General features: G+C 45.5%; 1 protein-coding gene across 3 annotated transcripts in view; it reads left to right on the top strand.

The window, feature by feature from the left end:
• TTC28 (tetratricopeptide repeat domain 28) overlaps window positions 1-22,895 on the top strand; it is a 183,341-nt gene that overhangs the window by 101,412 nt on the left and 59,034 nt on the right. For all 3 annotated transcript variants that reach the window (XM_076352751.1, XM_076352750.1, XM_076352752.1), the window contains exons 2-4: window positions 3,179-3,326; window positions 6,120-6,392; window positions 7,435-7,565. In XM_076352751.1, the coding sequence (XP_076208866.1) occupies window positions 3,179-3,326; window positions 6,120-6,392; window positions 7,435-7,565 (552 nt within the window). The remainder of the gene's footprint in view (window positions 1-3,178; window positions 3,327-6,119; window positions 6,393-7,434; window positions 7,566-22,895) is intronic.

Here is a 22,895-nt window from a genome sequence, read left to right as displayed (position 1 = left end):
CAGCTGCTGGCTCCCTGCCTTTCCTTTTCCTCTCCTCTTCCAAAGGGTGATTCTCACCATTTCCTCTTTGCAGATTTTTTCTCTTGATACGGTGTCTTCATTCCAATGCTAAACTAACTTGTGAATGCCTCTTGGGGAGGAAATAGGTGATGTGAATGCTTTTTATTTATTTTGTTAAAGGTCTCTGGGGAACACAATGTGTGGAATACGTTCTGTATACACTGGAAACTGGAGGAGAAAGGAAGGAAGGGGTTTTTGCAGGAGAAAAATTGGCCAAAATCTTCCTTTCAGTTACGATTAATAGGTTTTTCTTTTGGGCTCTGAATGCTGTGTTTGTATTCAAATTAAGTGGTTTCCAGGGGGGATTTCCAGGAATAGATGTGGGGAGGGGATAAAAACACTTTCCGGAAAGGACTTTGGAAATGCATGGTACTGAATTGCATGCTGTTTGTGAATCTCATCCCTGTCTTGTTTTCTTCTGTCACCTGGAGCTTGTGGTGTCTCTGTATGCAGAGCTCGGGGGATGAGGATACTGTTTTCTCAGCATTTGAGATGTGCTCAGTGCTCCACAGAAGTGACAGGGTCGGATGGGCAGGTGCTAGAAACCAGTGTCCCCGCTGCAGCCAGCGGTGCATCCCAGCTAGGCAGGGCCCTTCTCTTGCAGTGAGGGTGGTAGAGTTCTTGGGCAGGCAATGGTGAGCAAAACAGGCCTGTTACTCCTCTGCAAAGTGCTCTGAGACTTGTGGCCAGGCTTCCCCCCCCCCCTTTTTGTGATGTTGCACCTGTGGTGTGTTTTCTCCTGCTGGGAACTGATGTTCACTTGGATTTCTGTACAAGAACTGGAAGTAGGGCAGAGGCTTCAGCTGTGTTTTGTTTAGCTTGCTTTTTCTCCGTTTTCCTCACAGGGGCCATTTTCCTTCGTGGGAGACGTGAGAGCTAGTTGTTTCTGCATCTGTAGTTGAAGAGTATGTTACCTCTTGTCCTACAGCCTTTGTGTGTATAGGATGGGATGCGAGACAGGAATGCGCTACTGTGGTCCCTTCTGAACCTTGGAAACAGAAGCCATAGTATTCCTGTCTTCTGTAGGCTGTGGGAGGCTTGTCTGCATTGCCTGTAGCATCCGTCTCCCTCCTGCCTTTTCCTTGAAACCCTGTATACAAGTGAATTTTGGGTTTCTGGGCTTAGCTGACTGTCTGCAGTGGTGAGGAAGCTGCGTGTTCCCTTGATGTGCCATCTGTCCTGGTAGTATGCATTCTGAGGGTGGAGATGGCAGGCTCCTACCTTCCTGTAAAGCGTGAGATGTTGGAGACGCCTACACACAATATGAAGTTCCCTTGCTGGCTGCTGTGTATTTGTGCCCTCATCCTTGATAACCGATTCAGGCAGACACATTTGTCCTGGACCAGCCTCGTTAGCTGGAAAGGTTCCCATCAGAGACACGCTGCGTCAAACCGCCTCTGTCATCAGGTGGTAAAGAAAGTAATTAAATGATAATTCTGGGGGAAAAAACGACTTAAAAGTGTACACCATGATTTAGGTGACAGCTCACTCACTGCTGGGAGGACTCATGCTTGATGGCCACTGCTTAGTTCTTTGTATTTTCTTTGATTTAAAGCTTCATGCTAGTAATCTTATTAACATTGAATTGGGTTTCCAGTACAGTAGCTTGTTTGGTTCAACAAGAACACATTTATACTAAAGGTTAATGAAAAGAATTTTGCTTTCATTGAATTCATTAAAAGTGGTTCTACAATCAAGGCTTACTAATGGAAAAGAGATTAAATATTCATGTCTATAAATTTCTCATGTCACTTCTGATTTTCCTTAATCTCTGCCTCCCTAGATTGGATTCCAAAAGTGTCTGAAAGCTCTAATGAAATACCAGTTCAGATATTAATTGGAGATTTATCCTGTTTATGTAAGAAGACTTCCACAGATGTATGCTTAATGTATCTTGAGCGCAGGTTTCTATTACAGATGGAGAGAAAAAGTGATGAGGTCTTATCCATGAAAGCAATACTAGGAGCCAATCTCAAGGGGCACTATTATGTTCTTAAAGCACTTTTAAAGAAATGCAAATAATGTTTTATTTTCTGTTCTGACAGCTTTATTTGTGCTATTGAAACAGCTTTGAATGAACCAAAAGTGCAGCAAAGCTTGCATCAGAAAGGTATTAGCTGGACATGAAGATAAAGCCCGAACAATGGGCATCGAAGGTGCTCAAAGATTCGAGACCTTTTTATAACATAGTGTCCAGGTGTATGTGCTACAAATATACCTGAGTACTTTGAGTAAATATTGGATTGTGGTTTCTGTGATCTCTTACCCAGTAACTCTCAAGGACGTTCTGGATACCCTTTGAGCCAGGGCTTTGCCATTGCTTTATGTGTGAGCAGAATATGTTTCTGCAGTTCTTGCTTTGTGTGTAGGTTCCTGGTATCCCAATTTAGGGAGATGCGGAAGCTCTGTTTGGGAATGCTTTGCAGCTGCATATTGACGTTGTTGCTGATGCAGAAATGGAAATACATGGTGACAAGAGATTTAAGTTACTTTGAGAGTATTGCACGTTCCCATGAATGGTTTCCTTGGAAAGGAAGAAACAAAAATGCTTTTGTAAACATGTTCAAAATTATGAGTGTCTTGCCTCAATCTAAGTAGTGCATATATACACGGCTCCTGTCTGGATCTTTGCATCGTGTTTCATTGCAACTTGAGCTTTCAGTACATTTTGGTCCCTTACTAGTACTAGATGTAAGTTGTACTCATTGGCAAGAACTGATGAGAAAGGAAGCAAATTATTTGTATGCTGTGTGAGCCAAGCGAACAGAAATGGAGGTCTCGAGAATGAGCATTTGGTTATAAGTAGATATGAATAAGTAACTGGCCAAGTCCAAGGGGAAAGCTTTGCCTTAATAGTAGTTACCATCCCTGGTCTCCAGAACAGTTCAGAGGCCTCGCAGAGGGTTGAGAGAGTCATCACACTGTGGGGATAAGCGACTGGGTGGCAGTCACAAACCAGACTGTGGTGTTGGATTTTTCTGATTATAGCCAGTGTGACCAAAGAAGCCAGAATGTGATTGTGTAGCTCAATGTCCACCAGCACGAGGTCACGGGCAGCTTTGTTATTTGTGACTTCTACCAATTAAGTAATTTCTTCTTCTTCCCTTTGGCTTTTCAGGCATACTTCCGACAGGGTGTGGCCCTTCAGTATCTTGGACGTCATGCAGATGCACTGGCAGCGTTTGCGTCGGGACTGGCTCAAGACCCCAAGAGTCTTCAGCTTCTGGTTGGCATGGTCGAGGCCGCCATGAAATCTCCCATGCGAGGTAAGCACCAGGAGATTTTTCTCAAGGATGGTGATCTGCTGCTGAGGTACTTAGAGGCGGTAGTTTCAGTCTATGGGTGACTCTGCCAGCATCTGAGGGAGGAGAACCTGGAGGCCTCAAGGGATTTGACTTCTCTGCTGAGGCAGCAGGTGCTGACAAAGGAGCCCGAAGTAGGAGGAGGAACAAAAAAAAATTCTTCTGATTCAGTGGGACAGCGAGGTGGTGATACCCAGCTCGAGAGGCACTGGAGATGAATCAGGCTGGTGTTGTGCAGCAGTTCCAATGAAGTCCTTGCTCATTTGCCTTTTGTCTGGTATCAGTGCAGACAGAGAGGTGTGTACTACTGTGGCCCTGGCTTTATTATTACTTGGTACAACTTCCCACAGTGCCATTGGGAACAGGGAGTCTTAAATGCTCCAGGCCAGTGTTTGCCCAGAAGAGCACGTCCGCAGCTTTTCTATGGTACTAATGTCTCTCAAAATACAGCATCCCAGAAGGCAAAAGGCTGCTCTGCTAATTCACTTATATTCAGGAAGACTGTTGAAATAGCATGGACCTTGAAGCCATATTAGCTGTACAGCGTTTTGCCTATCTTTCATAATGTCCCCATTTCCAGGATTTTCCTCTCTAGAGGAAGGAGGTAGTCTGCTCTTTGCTCTGTTTCTCTGTTGCTCTGTTTCTCTTGCAAGCTTTGTGTTGCAATGTCCTAGTGGTATTTCACGGGAGGGAACATGGCAATTCTCATCCTCAGCAGATGCAGCTGGGGACCCCAGGGCTTAGGGGCCAAGAAGCACTGAAATGAAAAAACATCCCCGTTGGTGTTTCCTTTTTTACAGTGTCTTTTTTACTCTGTCCTCTAAAATGAATTCATCTGGAAGTTTCTGTACTGTATAGCAGCTACCTTGTGAAGTTAATTTCATTTGGTACCCAAAGGTGCTGTGGCTGCTGCTTAGAATGCAGGTGATGCGGTATTTCTCTGTAAGCATCCCCAGATTTGGCCAGATTAGGCCGCTGTCCTATTGCACTGCAGCTGTATGTTTACACTGCTGCTCCCTATTGTGCTTCTCAGTGTTGCTGCCTTCCAGTTGTTAGCCTCCCACTGACTGGTTTGGCAGATTTTAGATTAGCCCTGCTTATAAAGTACTAGTTTTACTTGGAGAGTGTGTATATACTGTACTACTGTAATGAATATTCAGGGTCTCCGTCCCACTGTGCTAGGCACTCTCCAAGCACTTAAGCAGTTATGTGTTGTTCTGGTCCCCTTCCCAAGAGCTCGCTATCTAGGGGAGACATAGAAGATCTCTCCGGGTATTGTCTGTGGTGTAAAGCCAGTCCCTTGTAACTTGATTCCACCGGGATAACAGGTTGTTTGAAGCCATGGATAGACTGATGTGAGTGGTAGCTTCCAGGATACTTGCATTCAGAAAAAGAGGAGGAGCAACCGGAAAGGCAAAAGGGCTGTAAGTGTCAGTGGCGTGCTAAAGATTATTACATGCAGGCACTGAGGGATTCGGGGAGCATGGGTCTGCAGTACGTAGAGATGAAGGTGAAACTCCCTTCCCCAATAACTGAATCACTGTTGCTGCATCTCTCACCTGGTTGTGGCTATGTCTCTTCCCTTACCGTTTGCTGTTGTACAAGAGCAGTAGTGAACTCCATGTCTACCCTTCTATTACCATGCTGGTTCTCCCTTTCCTACTGGACTTCAGGGTTACCAGGAGCACTTCCCTTGTGTTTTCCTTTTTCTTCCTTTCTCCTTGTCTGTACCCTTCTCTCTCCCTATGTTTGCCTGGCTTACCTGGCTGGGATCGTAAGTAAGCTCCTGAAGACAGGACTGAGTTTGTACCTGCTCTTGCAGTGATAATCATGATTAAGTGGTGGCATGTTACAGCAACTATTTTTGTCCTCTTACGTCTGCATTTAATCCCAGGATCTAACTGGATGTTGGCAACTGGCATCGCGTTCACACAGTATGCATCTTCAGGGAAGTGTTAAAATCCGCTTTTGTTGTTGTTTATACACTTGGTGATTGTAGAGAGGCAGAAATGATGAAAACAGGGAGCAAGTGGCTTTCTGAGGTTGTTGTGGTAGTGTTGATTCAGGTGAGAGCACCTAATCAAGAAATGCCACTTGGTCAGCAAATTCTGGAGTCCTGTTATATTGATGTCTGTATTGAAACATGCAGCCAAGATGTTTTATCATCTGAATGATGGAAGCAATTAGACCAATTTTAAGTAGTCTGGCAGGTCCAGTGCTGTCATTCTGCAGGAATACCTTCTCCTGCAGAAGGAGGAGCAGCTTCTTTCTGCAGTTTTTGTCACCTCTCTTGGTGCATATTGTGTGCTGTGGTATCTGGACAGGCATAGATTTTTGCCAGACGTTCAGCTGAAAGTTTGTGCTGAAGGAGCAGAAACTGCAGTGCTCTTGTACACTGCTGGTGGCCCATTTCCAGTTTCCTACAAAACTCTACAGGTGTTTTCTGTATTCCTTCTGCCATTAGGCCAGTCTTCAGAGCTCAGTATGAGACTGCTCTGCATGCTTGTGCTGTCTTCCTGAAGTGCTTTCTGTAAGAAAAACATCAGCTTGCTAGTCGATCTGTCTTGGTGTACTAGATATCAGATGTTGCATTTGAGCCCTGAGTTCCCATAATAAATCTTGGTTTGATTTGGGCAGTCTGGCCGTTAACTCACATGTCATTTGGTTACCAGAAAATGAAGATGAGTTGTGAAGGTGATCTCTAGATGCAAATAACTTGCTTTGTTGAGTAACTCTGCCTTTGTTTTTGTATTTCAGAGTCCTTGGAGCCCACCTATCAACAACTGCAGAAGATGAAGCTGGACAAGAGCCCCTTTGTTGTGGTGTCTGTGATTGGCCAGGAACTTCTGACGGCGGGCCACCATGGGGCCTCTGTGGTCGTGCTAGAGGCTGCCCTGAAGATCGGCACTTGCAGCCTAAAGCTGCGGGGATCAGTGTTCTCTGCACTGAGCAGTGCGTACTGGTCCCTCGGGAATACGGAGAAAAGCACTGGATACATGCAGCAGGACTTGGACGTAGCCAAGACTTTAGGTAAGAGTTCTCATTTCACTTGCTTGAGTGCTGGATTGGTACAGATGGAACAAGTTAATAACTGTGTTAATGGTCAGCATCTCTCTATAATGCTCAGGTTTCTGTGGGATTTCACAGGCTGCTAAATCAAATCTGAAATTTCTGAAATGTGCCAACTATAGGCTTGTGCAGCCCTTTTACCTATATGTGTGAGGGGGCAGATGTTTTACATGGGTAAGTTTTTACAGGGTCCTCTAATTTTCTGGTGTCATGTATGTGGGAACTGGTCTTATCCCCTGTGTAGACTTGGGCTCAAAACCTTAAATGAGTCTTAAATGAAGCAATCTGTTTTTTCAAGAATTAGATGGAAAAAGGTACTCAGTCTGAGCTTCTGAGGCAGTTGCCAGGGAAGGAACAAATCAGGAGTGAGACAATGGATGAACCAGAGGGTTTAAAAAATAACCAAATTGGAAAATCCCTCTCGCGTACGATATATCCTGCACGACACTGAGAGCTTTCAAGCTTTCAGGGTGCTGTAGGAGAGGAGACAATATGTGAGACAGAAAGGCATAATCTTGCAGAGGTGGAGAAGATAGTGACTGAGGGCTCTAGCTAGGAGAGTTCGCTGAAAGTGTAGGGACTACTGTCTTGAAGACGATAGTAGATGTGCTTTGTGTCTGAGCTGAGCTGTGCTGCAGAATTGCTTTCTGGAGAAAGCTGACATGCTCTTTGCTTGTTTTAAGCCTGGGCCAGTGACTTACTTTCACGAATAAACTGCTAATGTCAAGCAAGGAATAAACATGGAAGAATGGGAAATTGCCAAGTGTTAGGCTAAAGAAGAAGCTAAAACAATTCTAAAAATAAGGTTGATGGCTATTGTAGAAGTTTTGGAAGGCCAGCAAAGAGGAGAGTTTTGGCTGTGTATTAAACATAAGGATGAGTTTGTTCCGATGCTGGTTCTCACACTGAAGCATCACTTGTACAGTGTGTTCCAGTCTTTCTGCTGGATGCTTCCAGTGACGCCTTTGTTAGCTAACCTTTGTTTTGTTTGCATGTGACTCAGGTGACCAGACGGGAGAATGCCGAGCTCATGGAAATCTGGGCTCCGCATTCTTCTCCAAAGGAAATTACCGGGAGGCCCTTACTAACCACAGACATCAGCTGGTGCTCGCCATGAAACTCAAGGACAGAGAGGTAGGAAGCTTATTAAATAGACCGAATTGGGAGTCAGCACTGCGTGGTTTTCTAGAGAGATACAAACATGTCAAGAAGCTGTCTGTCTGCCCCGTTACTCTGAAAATTTGGAAGCTACGTGACTTCTCTTCCCAGCCGGTCACTTGCCTTTTGTTAAGGAAATTGTTTGTACCAGTAGATACAGTATGTGAGTGAGGGTGGCAGGATGCTTGGTTTGTCCTTTTGCCTCCCCCTGCCTCTAGTCTCCATGTGGCTCTGAATAAGTCATTCTGCCTCCCTCTCCCTTCCCGTCCATTTTGCGCACAGTGCATAGGCTCTAGGGTCTGAGGGTAGAAGCTGTTGCTGAGTAGGTGTCAATACAACATCTCTGCAGTTGAGCCCTGGTTGTCATCAGCTCTTGTTTTCCCTGTGATATGGATGCTACCGATTTGAACTCTGTTAGGGTGCATCCTATGTTGTGCCTTTTCCAGACAAGTAGTGAGCTAGCTCCCTGTCCCGAACGTTCATGTAAAATATGCTTTGTTTAAAAAGTAGTGAAAAGAAAAAGAATCCATGCAAACCTGAAAATACGACGTTGTGTAAAGTGTAGGGGTTGCTTGGACTGGATCTGATTTGCCTTGACGATTTACCAGTCAGCTCTCGAGGTGTTATGCTGGGCTCCCTGCCAAGCCAGGGAAGCGTGCTGCATGGACTGAAGAGTCTGTCCCAAGAGACTTTCTACTGAAAGTTCACTGTAAGGACAGAATCGTAATTTTAGTGCAAGTTACAGATACAAAAGCTATTCCCACCCCCCTCCAGTGGATTCCCCTCTACTGTGAATGGGAAAACGGAGGGCTTGTGGGTTGCATGGCAGGTGAAGGGAGTGGGTAGAGGCAGCAGGGCAGGTGTGAATTCATGTAAATGCAAGTAGTTTTGGGGAAATCTAAAAACTGGGGCAGATCTGTTTCCCGCTGATAAGTCATTGAAAAGATCCATTTGAATTAGCTAAGTGCTTAGTGAAGTTAAATATCGAGTAAGCCTTGGAGAGATGCATCTTTCAGTAGTTTGTGGAAGGACTGTGACTGGGGGAGGGACCTGCTAGACATTTTCATGATTATTTTACCAGCTGGAAAACCTCCTGAATCACTCCTGATTTCCTTGTTTCTGTTCATGCAGAACAGAAAAGCTGTTACTCATAATTGTTTTTATAGTTTTCTTGATTAGGGGTCCCTGTTCCTGCCAAGAGTCTTATCTGTGTAGCTGCTCCTCCTCCATGGTGTTTCTCTAAGCAGCAGATCCCCCTGTTGTGGGGAGGGGGCTGAAGGAAATAGCAGGAAACTCGCTGTGCTGGCGCGTGGCACGAGTGCAGCAGCCTGTGCGCCCCAGAGCCCCTGGGCTGGCCCGGGGACGCAAGTGCTGGTGCATTTCACTGACTGCAGGCCACTGATCTAAACGGATCCCAACGGTCGATCTGGGAGGAATCCAGGGAATGAAGGCTAATCGTGATAGTTCTTAGTTTATGACACATCTGGGCACATAATTAACAGTTATTGACAACAAATGACTACTTGGTTTAGCAAGAAAGCTGAGCTGCTTGGATTTCCTGTAGGATGTAACCACAGGAAATTAATTTGGCGCTTTCTGATGACATCATCTTGACCACAGAGCTTCCTCTGAACAAAAAGCTGTTTTTCTTGGCCTCCTTTGCAGACATTTTTATAATGCAAATGTTATAAAGTTGCAGTAGTGCTGATGTGAATTCCACCAGAAGGGAATTTGGTGTGTGACTGTAATGAGGTAATTGTTTTACCTCCAACTGTACAGAGAATTGGCTTAGAAGGTAAAAAGTGCTCCTTTGTATGAGAGACTGCTACCCTCGGAGGGAGCATTGGGTTCTGAGGCTGCTGAAGCAAATGTTTGTACCAGGGGCTTCTGCTGGATTGCGTCGCCCGTAAACCCAGGAGGAAGTTGCAGAGGGTCTGGCTGTAGCATTCGGATCTGTCCTCCTCCACGCAAGCCTTGAGAAGGGAGACTTTGTCAGCTGAGTGGTGAATCATATAAGCTGCTCAGATGGACTGAAGACTTTAAACGTTTTTCTCTCCCTGGCACAGCGAGTCTGTGTAGCTCCTGTTACAAGCACCGTATCATACCGAGCACAGTCCGTCTGTCCAGATAGGTCATCCACTCTTTGCAGTCACAATGTGGGGAAAAGTTCAGGCTGTTTTGTGTCACTTGTGCCCAGAGAGAGAATGGATCAGAAGTAGCTGGGATTTGGCATACCTCTAGCATCTCCAAGAGAGACCTTGGGGTATTGAACATACATGTGGTTTTGGTCTACGCAGACGAGTAAGAAGACTGGTTCTTAGCAAGATGCTGTAACGGGCACCATGAAGTAGCCATCTCCAGGGACATTTCAGTGCTTTCCATGATAGTTAAGTGATGGGTTGGATTTTTTGACCAGCTGCAGTGGCTGGTCAAGAAATTCAGATGAGCTAATTCTGTGAGATTGTTTCTGAAAGAATTAGCAGACTTAAAAGTACAGTTGACTCAGGAAACTAGAAATCATAAGGGACTCGATCTTTCTTTCCGTGCATTCTTTGGTTCCTGTGGAGCTTTGCAGATGGTCACTGTGGTCAGTAGGACACCATCCTAAAAAGGATGACAACAGAAGGGAGGTGCAGTAGTAGAGGGGAAGGTAGGCAGGACCATCTAGAAGGACAGTCGTCTCTCTTCTGATGGAGGTGAGTGCGGGAGTTCAGCTCTGAGATTGTTTAGATGCAGTTAAAGAGGAAATAACAGTGCAGCTTGGTAGTCTGTCATTTCTCTGTGAAGATGCTGCAGAGCAGATTTCAGCGTGGGCTGTCTTGGCCTGCTGCAGACCCTGGGAATGTACTCAAGTTGAGAATCCCGATGAAGTCTATGCTGCTGCTCTTACAACAATGTCTCCTGTATTAGCTGAAGTGAAGCTGATGTGGATATATCTATCCATGCTTCATCCATGCCACTGGTGGCAGTGTGGGTGTCACTGAACTGTGTCTTTACGGCCCCTAGGTAGACAGCACAAAGTTTGACCATACCTTCCTAAGTGAGTGGGATGCTGCGCAGCTCATTTGAACACGGAGTGACCACAGGGACTGGTGGCTGGCAGGACCGTAGCTCTGTGCGTGTGTGCGCATTAGGGAGCTCATCTTTGGGCAGCTCCCTTAGCAGTGACTCCAACTAAGACCCACTTAATTTGTGCACAGAGGTGGAAATAAAACACTTAGGCTGGTGGGGCCCCTAGGTACAGGCTTGTCTTTTCCTTCCTTGTTCAGAGCCAGCTGCAGGCTGTTAGTTTAACCACTCCTGTCCTGAAATAATGGCAAGCTGTCCAGCACAGGGTTTAGTGCTTCTGAACAGGGATGAGAGGATCTGCTCCCTAAGCCAACCTGACTACGGTGGAGTGAAATGTTGACTTTGTTTCCTTGCTGCTTGAAGATGCACGGATAAAGAGTTACAGCCCTGTCCTACACCAGCAGTAGCCTCACGTTCTTTGACGTATTCCATACTTTCTGTTACTAAAATGTCAGTGCACGTTGTCTTTTGGTTAATGTGCTGAGGAAAATACGTACTGGTAGCTTGGACTGTTGCTCTTTTTTCCAGTTTTTACATAGTGCCCATGAAAGGTCTGAGAGTTTTACCAAGAGAGGTTCCCTAAACCAGCAGCCAAGGTACTCGTGATGTGCAGAAGGAAGAGTGATAGTGTTAAGAGGGAAGACTGGGGTTATATTATTTTACCTCATTGTCTTTTGCCTGTCACAGAATCTGGCTCTGATGAGCATCAAAAGCTTGCAGTCTGTGAGCTTTTCCTCAGAGAGGACTAAGGCCTGCAGTTATGCTAGTACAGGATTTCTGATAGAAGAGTTGTTTTTATGCCAGCCAACGGAGTTACCATAGGGAGGTCACCTCTGTCAGGTCAAAAACCACTCAAGATTAAATACGCAGGACAGGGCTCACCTGTGGCAATGTGGCTAAGTACTAATGACTGAAGGTATCTCCACTCAAAACAGGGAATAAATCAAACTGATGCTTTGTAGAGAGAGATGTTGGGGCAGAAGATCAGATTCAGTAATTATTTAAAGTCCAGATAGAAGATAAACTAATGAATTCCTATGTCTTCATATAAAAGTCTTTGTATGTGTGAGTAGGATGGAGCAGGGTTGCAAGGCAAGGTTTCACTTAAAGGATCAAGTTAACCTTTAGTATAACTTGCTGAGTTGAACTTGACACTGAACTTAAAAATCTGTGTCCTGTGATCACCTTCCAGGAAGAATAGGTGGTGAATTTAATCTCCTAGACTGCCTGTTACCTGATCAATGCAAGACATTTTTGGGCCCCTCACTACAAGAAGGACATTGAGGTGCTGGAGCGTGTCCAGAGAAGGGCAACGAGGCTGGTGAGGGGTCTGGAGAACAAGTCTGATGAGGAGCGGCTGAGGGAACTGGGACTGTTTAGCCTGGAGAAAAGGAGGCTGAGGGGAGACCTCACCGCTCTCTACAACTACCTGACAGGAGGTTGTAGCGAGGTGGGTGTTGGTCTCTTCTCCCAAGTAACAAGCGATAGGACGAGAGGAAACGGCCTCAAGTTGCGGCAGGGGAGGTTTAGATTGGATGTAAGGAAAAATTTCTTTACTGAAAGAGTGGTTAAACATTGGAAGAGGCTGCCCAGGGCAGTGGTTGAGTCCCCATCCCTGGAGGTATTTAAAAGACGAGTAGATGAGGCGCTTAGGGACATGGTTTAGTGGGCATGGTGGTGTTGGGTTGACGGTTGGACTCGATGATCTTAGAGGTCTTTTCCAACCTCAATGATTCTATTCTATGATTCTATGATTATTACATCTTAAGAGTGGTACTACAAGGTCATTCGTCTTTCAAGAACCTAAGGATGCCAGAGAAGCCATGCCCTTCAAATCATAAATTGCAGAAGTTACAAGTTCCTTTTTCAAATTTGTTGGCCTGGTTCCTTAACGGTAGGCTTCAAGGTGTGATGGCTAAATACTTGGTCTGACCCTCTCTTTGCTGCAAGAAACCAGCTGGGTGATCTCAAGGATAGAGTCAGGTGTTGGCTGTCATGCAGAGTTTTGGTTCATACGGGTCTGTGCCACTGCAGAGCAGAAGGAAGACCAGGAGCTCACTTCACTGCCTCAGGGCAAAAGCAGTTCATGTGTTGCCTCTGTTGGGGTTTATAAGGTAGCTAGTGCATGTTAGTTGTCTTGCAGTACAAATCTCTCCGTTTTTAATAAAGGAGATGCAGAATGTTATGTCTGTGCTATATTTTTGAAGTAATTACTTCATTTTTAACATCAGGTAACCTGATCTTGTGAAGGCCATCAGGTAACCCATGCAGTGTGTGTTGATGCCACATCGCGAGCTGTGATTTAGACAAGGGTAATGCAACTGATGAGCTATTCCAGGGTCAGAGGAAAGATTGGAGTAAAAAGTAAATGTGAAAGCTTCCGATGCCTGTAACGCTAGTCTCCTGTGTCCCTACTCCTCTTTGTCTCTAGCTGCTCCGTGGGTGTGCAGAACTGTATTACGAATTCTGTAAGGCCATAGTGCCAAGGTAGAGCTAACGGTGGGTGATCTCTCAGGATGGGTTGGAGTGGCCCTTTTTGATGACCATTTGGAAGGACCTGTGTTCCTTCCAAAGCATTTCATTTGGAAAAGTACTACTTGAGGGAGTGTTTTGAAGTTGTGAGGACTGACAAACAGAAATGGAAAGGGAAAGGAAAGCTGTGGAGCCCCTCCTCGGGTTCAATGTCCAAGCCCTCACATAGGCTGTGCTTGAATCCTGTCTTGCAGAGGCCACGGATACCGCAGGGACTCCGCAATGTAATAGCTCCCCTCTCTCCTGGGCCGTCAGACGCCTTCTATTACAGCCCCACATTCAAAAATAGCAGGGCAGTAAGGCAAAATCATAAACTAACCATAATAAAATTAATGCTTGTGTGAAAGTGCATTGCCAGCGCTGAGCTTTTGGGAAGGATGATGTTGCCAGAAAGCCACTGGGTGCTGGCAGCTCCTGTGTGTTGGCTGGCCAGCACGTTTGGAGCTGAACTGGGCCTTTCGTTGAAGATGCAGCATCCCTCTTCGCTAGGCGGGAATGAACAGAAAGCGTTGGGTGAGGAAGAGGATTGTTTGAGCCCCTGAACTCTCCCTGGAGCTGCGATGAAGATGCAGCTGAACGACTGGAGTCTGTTTCCTGCTGCCCTTTCCTCAGGGACTGTGACTGCGGGAAGCGTGGTGGGGCGCAGAGGAGAGCAGAGGACAGACTGATGGACTTTGTCAGTGCCAGCTTACCCCTCTGTTGACTCAGGATGCCCAACAGCTTGCAGCAATCATTCCTGGCCTGGTTTTGAAGGGATTTCCCCATACCTCCCCTGCAGAAGCAGCTATTTCTGGAATGAATAGGTGCAGAACTGGCTGGGGCTCAGTGCCCTCTTGTTACTGTCCATTTGTTTCTATGGCCACTGGCTGCTGCACTTGGATATCTCCACAACCATATGTGGCTCTGGGAATCATCTGCAGCAGGTGGATATGCTCAGTAACCAGACTGATGAACTAGATTTTACTTTCTCAAGATGGTTTTTTAAAATGATTGAATGTGTAAGGCAGAGTTCATGTTCGGTGCAGCTTCAGCAGATTTTTTTCAGAAAGGTTGACTATTTGCAGGAAAAGGGGATGATGAAGGTGATAATTAGAACTGGGTGGTTAAGTGGCATAGAAGAAGTTAAGCAGGCTTCCGTGGGTTTTCTGTGTCACATTGCTCTTGCATATCTATTAATGTTCTTGTGTGCTAGGGGAAACATCAGAATGCAGAAATTCCCATTATATAGAGAAACCATGGGCTTTTGAAGCACAGGAGAATCAAGAAGCCAGTTAGGTGCTATACTTTCTACTGCAGAGAGAGCACTGCCATGGAGCTGACTGCGATGAGAGGCCTCTGCTGGCATCAGAGGACTGTCACGATGGAAGGTTGTCAGGGATAACTGGCTGCTGTGCATCTCTGGAGGAGGGGTGTTAGTGAAATATGATTGCTGTGACAGACATAATCATTGCCTGGATTCAGTTGGTAATTTGCAGATTCTGCAACTGTCGGAACATACTTTGTGTGCAGCTCAGCCACTGGTGGTTACTTAGGTTTGCAATTCTAGTAGTTTTTCCCAGTCCCCTTTAAAGCATGCCTGAGCCAGCAGTGAAACACAGCATAAAGCTCCTACATTTTGTAAACTACAGCTACTTACTGTCAGGCTGTGCAAGTCAAAGATCAAATTTCACTTTCTTATTTCCAGAAGGAGATGCAGAAGGAAAGATAGATCATTCCTTTCTACTGAAATCTGTAAATTCTGTAAAGCCAAGGTTTTCTGCCCCTTCCTGAAGGGAAGGGGAAATGCTTTCCAGGTGTCTTTCCTGCCGTGCTTTGTCTGTACAAGCCACATCTTCAGTAAATAGCAAAGCTGTAAGTATTTAGCCTTTTGCCTGAACTCCTTGTGTGCATTATAGTACAGGGCAAAAGAATTTTTTTTTCTTCATGTTCATTGCCATTCATTTTAGAAATATCTGTTCTGCTGAGTTAGATAAGGAAAAAGACTGGAACACAGTCTGAGTTAGAAGTGGCATAACTGTCCTTCAGGAGCAACTCTGTCCTCATTCTTCATAAAATATGACCTGTGGGGCCCTCCGGTGTGCTCTGAACCTTGCCTGCAGTGCTCTAAGCTGCCCTGCTCTGGGATGGTTCTGCAAAGGCTGGGGTGCTGCCAATGCCGTAAACTGGTCACCCTTGGCACTGCAAGCCAAACGGCTCCAAGCAAATGTGTCGGGGTGGTATCAGTTCTGGCTCATGCTTGAGCAAGGTGTGTGTGCCCCTAGCTGAACTTCTTTCTGAATGAATGGTACAAGAGCTTGTCTGAAATGTGGAGTGCCTCCCTGGCTGCCGGCCCACATCCATTCCTGGCCCAGAATGATTTCTGTGTTTGGACTGTGCTGGCAGCCACAGGGCTCCTGCCAGAGGTGAAATTACAACTGTGTGCGCTTCAATTGCGAGGGTCCCTGTGCTTGCAGTTGTGCTGCAGATTTGGCTGAAAGCATGAATCTGTGCAACCCTTCCTCTCTGGAGAAACCATCATAGGGCATGTCAGCGTGGAGTGAGCTCATCAGAACATGTGCAGCTGATTAGTTGTGGGCAGATTCCCCTCCTGGTTACCTCGTCAGGCATCCAGAGTCCTTCCGTAGCTGTGTAGACTTCCCCCAGGTTCACACCGCTGCAGCCTGTCACTGAGGTGAAGCTGGAGTAGAGCTCACGCTCAATAGCAAGCACAGCTTTTGCTCACCTCAGTGCTAGTGCCTGACCTCGCAGCCGGGATGCGAGCAGCCTGCACGTTCCGGCACGTGGCTGCGCTGTGCCACGTCCTTGCAGTTAGTGGTGCTGCTCTGCTGTTGCGCAACTGTCATTGCAGTTCTCCCTGGAGCAAGCCAAGAGGTTTCATGGAGAGTTGCTCTTCCAGCTGTGATCAGCTTCCTTAGTCCCATTGCAGCTGCTTGGCCCCTGAGAGAGAGGAGCCTATGCATTGGATTTTTGGAGCATGCAGGGGTCTGTCTTTTCCCTTCAGGGCAGGTACAGCTGGCATCCTGGTATGTGCCAGGCCCCAGGAGACATCTGTGGCTGCTAAGGGTACATGTGTTGAGCAGGAACTGTTCAGACTGTGTGATGAGGTTCTGGAAAAAATATTTTTCTGACTTGATATTGGTAACAGCGTCCATGGCTGTACCAAAAACCTGGACTAACTAGCACAGAGCAAACAGAAGTGCACTCATCTCTGTACTGCCATGTACGTTCAGGAAGCAAAGAATGATATTTCTGTGGTACGGAATGTTTTCTCAATTAATTTGTTGTTCTTCAGTGTCCATATTGCTTGTGATCAGTCCAGTGCATTTTTAACATAAATGTTCAGTTATGTGATGAACAGCTCTTAAGTATGAGTTGGGGCTGATTCAGACTCCGCTAATGAGTTACGTGGCACTTCTGTCTGTATAGCTATGTGATGTAGTGAACTGTTGACAAAAGTGTCTTGCTACATGTGGTACATCCTATATTTGTGTGGAGAAGGCCAGGAGAACAACTGGAAAAGAGCATAATCCACTAAAAAGGGGGTGTGGGGACAATAAAGCAGCCAGAAACATTGGCCCTTTGCTTCCAGAGAGGGTGGTGGACCTCCCTGTCCCTTACCTGTACAGGCTGGAGAGGTGTTGTGTAGAAGGTGGTGGAAGGCTGTTTGTCATTACTGATTTAGTCCCTGCAGTCACATCTGAGCTGTCTGGCTTCTGTGCTGTGGCAGTACACCGTGCTGTGCCTTCTCTTGGCTTGGCATGGTTCTGGCCATCCTGGGAGACTTCATGAGATACCAGCTCATTGAAGACCGGCTAGAGTCCTATAGCCCGTCTTTCTTGCATGTCTTGTGGGATGGGCTGGTCTGTTACTACCCCATTCCACTTCCCAGTCACAGCCCAAGCATAATGTGAATGAAACTTTGTATGTGGGATATTTTTTTTTTCTTCTTCTTACAACTGTTGATAGTTTTTAAGAGAATTTGAGAAATGTATGCAGTGAGTTAAAGACTATTCTGGTTAGCTAACATGTGCTTGCAAAACCTCATTTAAATTAGGGTCTGATTTCTGTAGCACATCTTTGGGAAAATAGAAAGCACACCCAGACTTTCCATACTGCATAGTGAAACAGGCTCTTTCTGTGTCTGCCTGTTCTTTCTGAGCTGTATCTTAACCGCTGCCAAGAAACCCCTTCTGTTTACCCTTCTGCTCATGTATTGTTAGTTACTTGGGTGCACAGCAGTGGGCTGGGTGCAGCTCCTATTCTATGCAGAATTTAGCTTTGCATGGTATCATTCATAGCAGTGATCCTTTTCCATTGCATTCAAGTGGCTTTCAGGTGTTTTAAAATACAATTTCTCATAGGGCCAGCTTTGTCTCTTTCTCACTGGAAATCATGAAGTGATCATCACCTGGTCACTTGCTTCCTCGTTTGTGCTTCATTATCATCAGTCTCAGATGGAGTGCTAAGAATCAAATTCATTCATTAACTGCAGCTTGAGGGACCCCACAGCAGTTTCTCTGCCCGTGGTATTTGTGTGGGACAGCCATATGAAGAGATGATCTGTCCCTGGAGCTGCCAAATTTTTCGGAAAGGAAAAATCTGAAAATCTTATAACTGCAGTTATCTTGTCAGGTTTGCAAACAGTCTGGAAAATGAGGACAGGATATAAATACCTCACAAATGAGAACTGGAAAGAGTCTTCAGGCTAAAGCAATTTGTCATGCATGAAAACATTGACTAAGATGTCAGAAACAGGCTGTGGAGGTGAAAGTAGGAAAGTAGTACTTGCTGCAGTAAGCGACAGCTTTGCAGCAAAGGAGCAGAGAAGGTATTTGTTTCTCTGCTTTTCTATTTTCTGTCCCTTTTCCTCTTCTGTAGTGAAGCCACTGCTTCAAAATAATTTATTACGTAGTCCTCTGCCAGATGTAGATTATCTGCTGCCTGTAGCAACATGAACAGGAAGGACTAAGAAGAGAATATACCTTATTCCTTAGCTTTATCACATCTGACTGGAGTTCCAGAAGTAAGGAACAGGCCGAGGAGGCTTTGCTAATTGATAATCTATATTAGTGGCTAATGCAGCCACTGCTAATAGAAGTGCAGGAATGACAGGCTTAGGGTGTGACCACTGCTACTATATTAAACAGCAAATAGCGTTCACTTCTTGAGCTTTTTCAAGAGGAGAGATTGGAAATGACGCGAGAGCTTTTGTTAAGAAATAAGTGTCTCTGTTACTGATACCACAGGAACATCAAGAGACTACAGCCTGTTGCATAAGCACTGTGCATACATATTGCACAGATGGTAACTTTGCAGGAGTGTTCTCCTATTCTTGTGTTAAAAAAACCCAGTATCTTATCAAAAAGGTCAAGCGGCGAGAAGATAAATGGGTGACTGTGGTGCATCTATATTCATAAACATTTTTAGTGCATGGGATTACCTCTTCACTCTTGTTTCTCCATTATGCCTTCTGTTTTTCTCTGGGGTTCTTTTAGGGGATCTTTTGAGTCCTGGAGGTACTTTCAAGAAATTGAAACAAGCTGGTTTTTGATTCAGCCTCTGCGTGAGAAACAGCTTTCCAAATCCCATGACACTTTACACAGGATTTACAAACAACAGAATGGTTGATCAGGCTGCTAACCACTCAAGCAAAAGACTGCTCCCAATCCCTGCTCTCCAAAGAGATGAGAAACCAGCATCAGTTTCTAGGAACTCAGTGGAAAATTAACCGCAGAAACCAGAAACTGGTAAAAAGATCAGGCCCTTGCAGTTCATGGACTGGATACTTGCAGAAAGAAAGGGTCACTTTTTCTTTGAAAGTTGTTGTCTAATCTGAGCCCTTGCACGAAGCCTAGCATCACAGAGCCTTCTTGCTGATCTCAAGCTGGTTTTAATATGTATTTTCATTATTACTGGGGGGGAAGCTGCCAAGAGTCACTCACTGCCCAGTGTGCAGCTTCAGCCCTCCATCTCCCAGTACTGTGCTGTCAGAAACGGGTAAGGTCCAGATGCACCGTTGGCTGGGCTGGCAGAAGTTTCCCGACTGGTGGCTGAGGTGGTGGAGGGGCCCAGCAGGATTTCCAGGGATCAGACAGGAGGCTGAGCTGAAGGAGGAGGGGGCTCCACAGGACATCCCAGCACGGGTGCCCGATTGTTACTATGTTGAGACTAACTGTGGTTTGAGTGTTTTTGTTTGTTTTATAAGACATACGCCCTTTGCACTGAAAGCAATGTTGTCATCTTCAGGTCTGTGTAGGACCGAAGAGTTTGCGTGCTTTACCAGGAGACCGGTGCTAATACTTTCCCGGCTTTTTGAGGAGGCGTTTGCAGATCCTGGTCCGTGTCTTCCAGAATCATTGCTGATTTTGTACTAGACTTGAGGGTGATCTGATTTATAGAACTGAAACCTGAATACTGGCCGCTTGCTAGGAGGACCTGGCTGAGCAGATCAGGGTAGCACAGGTGTGCTGAATCCCTCTGTGGAGGGCTGCTGAAGAAGGGATGTGAAGCAGCCAGTACAGAGTTAGGCGAGAGTGGGGCAGATTGGTTTTCGAGATTTCCTAATAAGACAGAAGCTTTATTTTTACCCCTACTGCCCTTGAAGTCTCAGGTTCTGCAGGTGTTGTGATTTCAGCTTAATGAGAACTTGTGAGAGATTTGACTCAGTCTGCAGAATGTCTTCCTGGACACTTTTTGCAGTGTTGTTCAATTCACTAAAGTTCAGTCTTTGTCTGGCCCAGATGTTTGGCTCTGTTGGGCGTACAAAGTTACAGACATACACTTTCCAGTTCATACTGTTCCCATGTATGCTTATACTTCAAACAGCTGGTCTTTGAGGGGTCTCTGATTAACCACTGGGACTCAAAAATCTGACCTGTGATGTAGGTATACGTTGAAACCCTCATTAAAAAGTGCGGTGCTGTCCTTAGCCTCATTGATTTCAGCCTCTTGTTGCAGACGGTAGCCTTGCTTCATTAGGGATCTGGGGCAAACTCCCTCATATCCTGGAGGAAGGCTTGCTTTCTTGGAGGAAGGCCGAGTACCAGCTGCTAGGAAAACACTCGCCATGTGAGTTCATTTGAGAATTCTGGGTCTTCTAGGGCACTAGTGCTGCATTACGTCTTAGACTGAATTACCTGCGTGGCTGAGAGAGTGAGTTCAGTGATGTGAGCAACCGTAGTGCTTGAGCATCAAGTAGTTGGATTTGTATAAGAGAGCATAAATTCTTTGCCTTTCTCTTCTGTCTTTAGCAGCTCTTTTTAGAGAAAGTTAGCTTGACTGGATTCATACAGGTTTGTCCAGTTCAAATGTGATAGGATTAAGCAGAATGAAGGGAAATCTGACCAGTGCAGGAAATTTGGGAATGCGCTAAAAGGCCATATGCTTTGTTTTGTTTGGACTTGTGACTCAAAAGGGAAATGTAATACTTCCTGAGGATCTCCTTTAAATGTCCCCACTTGACCTCCACAGCACACGGATTTTAGCTGAAAGAAATGCAGTCTTCTGGTTTTACTTACCTCTCACAGTATCTGCAAAACCTAGCACTCTACTGAGGCCTGTACCCGATTGCAGTAAAAGAAATGAAGCAGAAAACTTGTGTAAGAGCCACGACTCGGGGAGCAGCGCTCTTTGGGTTTTCAGAAGGCCCACCTCAGCCAAGGCTTTCCTGTATTGAGTTTCCAATGAAGTGGTATCCAGCTTTATGAGCAAGAGTAGTGTTAGGATTGGCACAGGTCAGCACGCCACTGTAGGAGTCGGAGATTTCTTTGCCTGCACAAAGAGCTTCTCTGGGTTCTGTGAGATCCAAGTTTGTAACGTGCTGACTTACTCTTCCAGGACTGACTTTGATCAGGGCATGAATCACTCCTCAGTGTTACCATCTCAGAGAAGCTTGTGGTTTTAAATGAGGGCTTCTTTTCTTACATCATCACTAAAAATGTCAAGTCAGCCATCCTCCTTAAAGTGATTTCACACAGGAGGCTTTTAGACTATGTCCAGAAAGCTACCAAATTTTGGCTAATTGGGATAAAGATATGCGAGCCCCAGGTGATGCTTAGACTTGACACTGAGGTCTACTTTGTAGTGTTCCTCGGCTGGTGTATTTTGTGTGACTTCCTTTTCTTTGTGGAATGAGAATTCAGTGCTGCAGAGCCTGCCCCAGAAAAGAAGCACGCTCCTCCTGGGTGCCCAGCCTTCACACAGTGAGTGGTGGTGCGCCAGCTCGCACAGTGAACCTGAACAGCAAGTAGTTACAAAGTTCCTTCCAGATATTCAGATACTAGTGCTTCTGTTCTATGGCTTTGGCTTCTTTGGGGTCTACTTTTTGGTAGTTTCTATGTAAAAGGCTGAGACCTACAAATAAGTTGGATTTGACAGGGATATTGATTCCAGTGTATTTTTTTTTTTCCCCAGGAAATAATTACCTAAAAGCAAATTCGTTCCTTCTTTCTGTGTACAGGTAATGTACAGGAGGAGAATATTGCCTGCTGCTTCCTTTCTTATTTTCAGAAGCATGCCACACAAAGGAAAAAGCTGGATGTGGTACTGGCACATCAGCCTTGCCTTTGAGGGAGGAGGGAAGGGCAACTTTGAATGTTGATGGGGCATCTACTGTACTTGGGTGTGAAACTTTCATTAGTACATAAATCAGTAGATCTCCAAGGTTAGTTGTGGAATACCAGTGGATTCTGAGGAAATGATAAAGGGGCTTAATAGAAGATAAAGTGCAATTTGCAGCCACTGGATCATTTTGGTAGGTCCTGAAAGTACTCATCCCCTGCTATGCTACTGTCCTGCCTGTGTGCACAGCAGTTACGTAGTCCATACCTATAAAACAAACAGAGCTTACATACAGAAAGAGCTTAAATGCTTACACGGTGTTGCATTACTGTAAGCTAACCTCTGTACTTCCTACACAGAAAAGTTACACTGATGTAAGATATGGTGAGATTTTACTTTTTATGGTGAAGCCAGCAGAACTCATCCTCTTAATGCTTTCAGACGTATTCAGTATTTCTTTGCGTGTGTGTGTGCAGAAACAATCTGTTGAAGCTGCCTTCCCCTCACCTCCCCCAAAATAAACTCAATGAACCAGGAAACCTTTGCTTGCATTCAAGAGCAATAGTGTGCATATGAGGAGGTATGCTGGTTCTTGAAAAGAGGTACTGCTGACTGTCCCGAGTACAGATGTTATGAGTATGCATGGCTGATCTTTTGGATACAGCTTCACTGCATCGTGTAGGATCAGGCACTGCTGTTACCTCACACCCAGAGGGAGAATGGAAGTGGAGAGTAACAGCATGCAAGAGCATGCTGCAGTCAGGCCTTTGAATTTCACAAATGCTTAGTCCATGCCGGTTATTTCCCCACCTTGGCTGTGAAAGCTCAATCTCTGACCAATCCTAATTGGTGTCTGTGTTTGGGGATTAAGGCTACCTTATAGTGAGATACCAGGTATAGTGAGATACCAGGCAGAGCATTTTGACCTTGCCCATTGTAGAATTATTATACAGTGTTTTCATTTAAGGAGGCTGTGCAATCAGTTAAAGAATTGTTTAAATGTAACATAATTGGGAAATGACCATTCTCTGGCAAGGGTGAAGTATCTAAGAAACCCATCTCTCCAAGTCACCAGGTCCCTATTAGTTGTCATTCTGTGATACACATCTGCTTAACATCAGCCTCTACCTTATTCAGCTGAAAAAC

The sequence above is a fragment of the Aptenodytes patagonicus genome, chromosome 15 (genome assembly GCF_965638725.1).
Source record: "Aptenodytes patagonicus chromosome 15, bAptPat1.pri.cur, whole genome shotgun sequence".
NCBI classification, from domain to species: Eukaryota; Metazoa; Chordata; class Aves; order Sphenisciformes; family Spheniscidae; genus Aptenodytes; species Aptenodytes patagonicus.
Note: the sequence above shows the minus strand (reverse complement) of the source record. Positions and strands in the feature narration are given on the sequence as shown.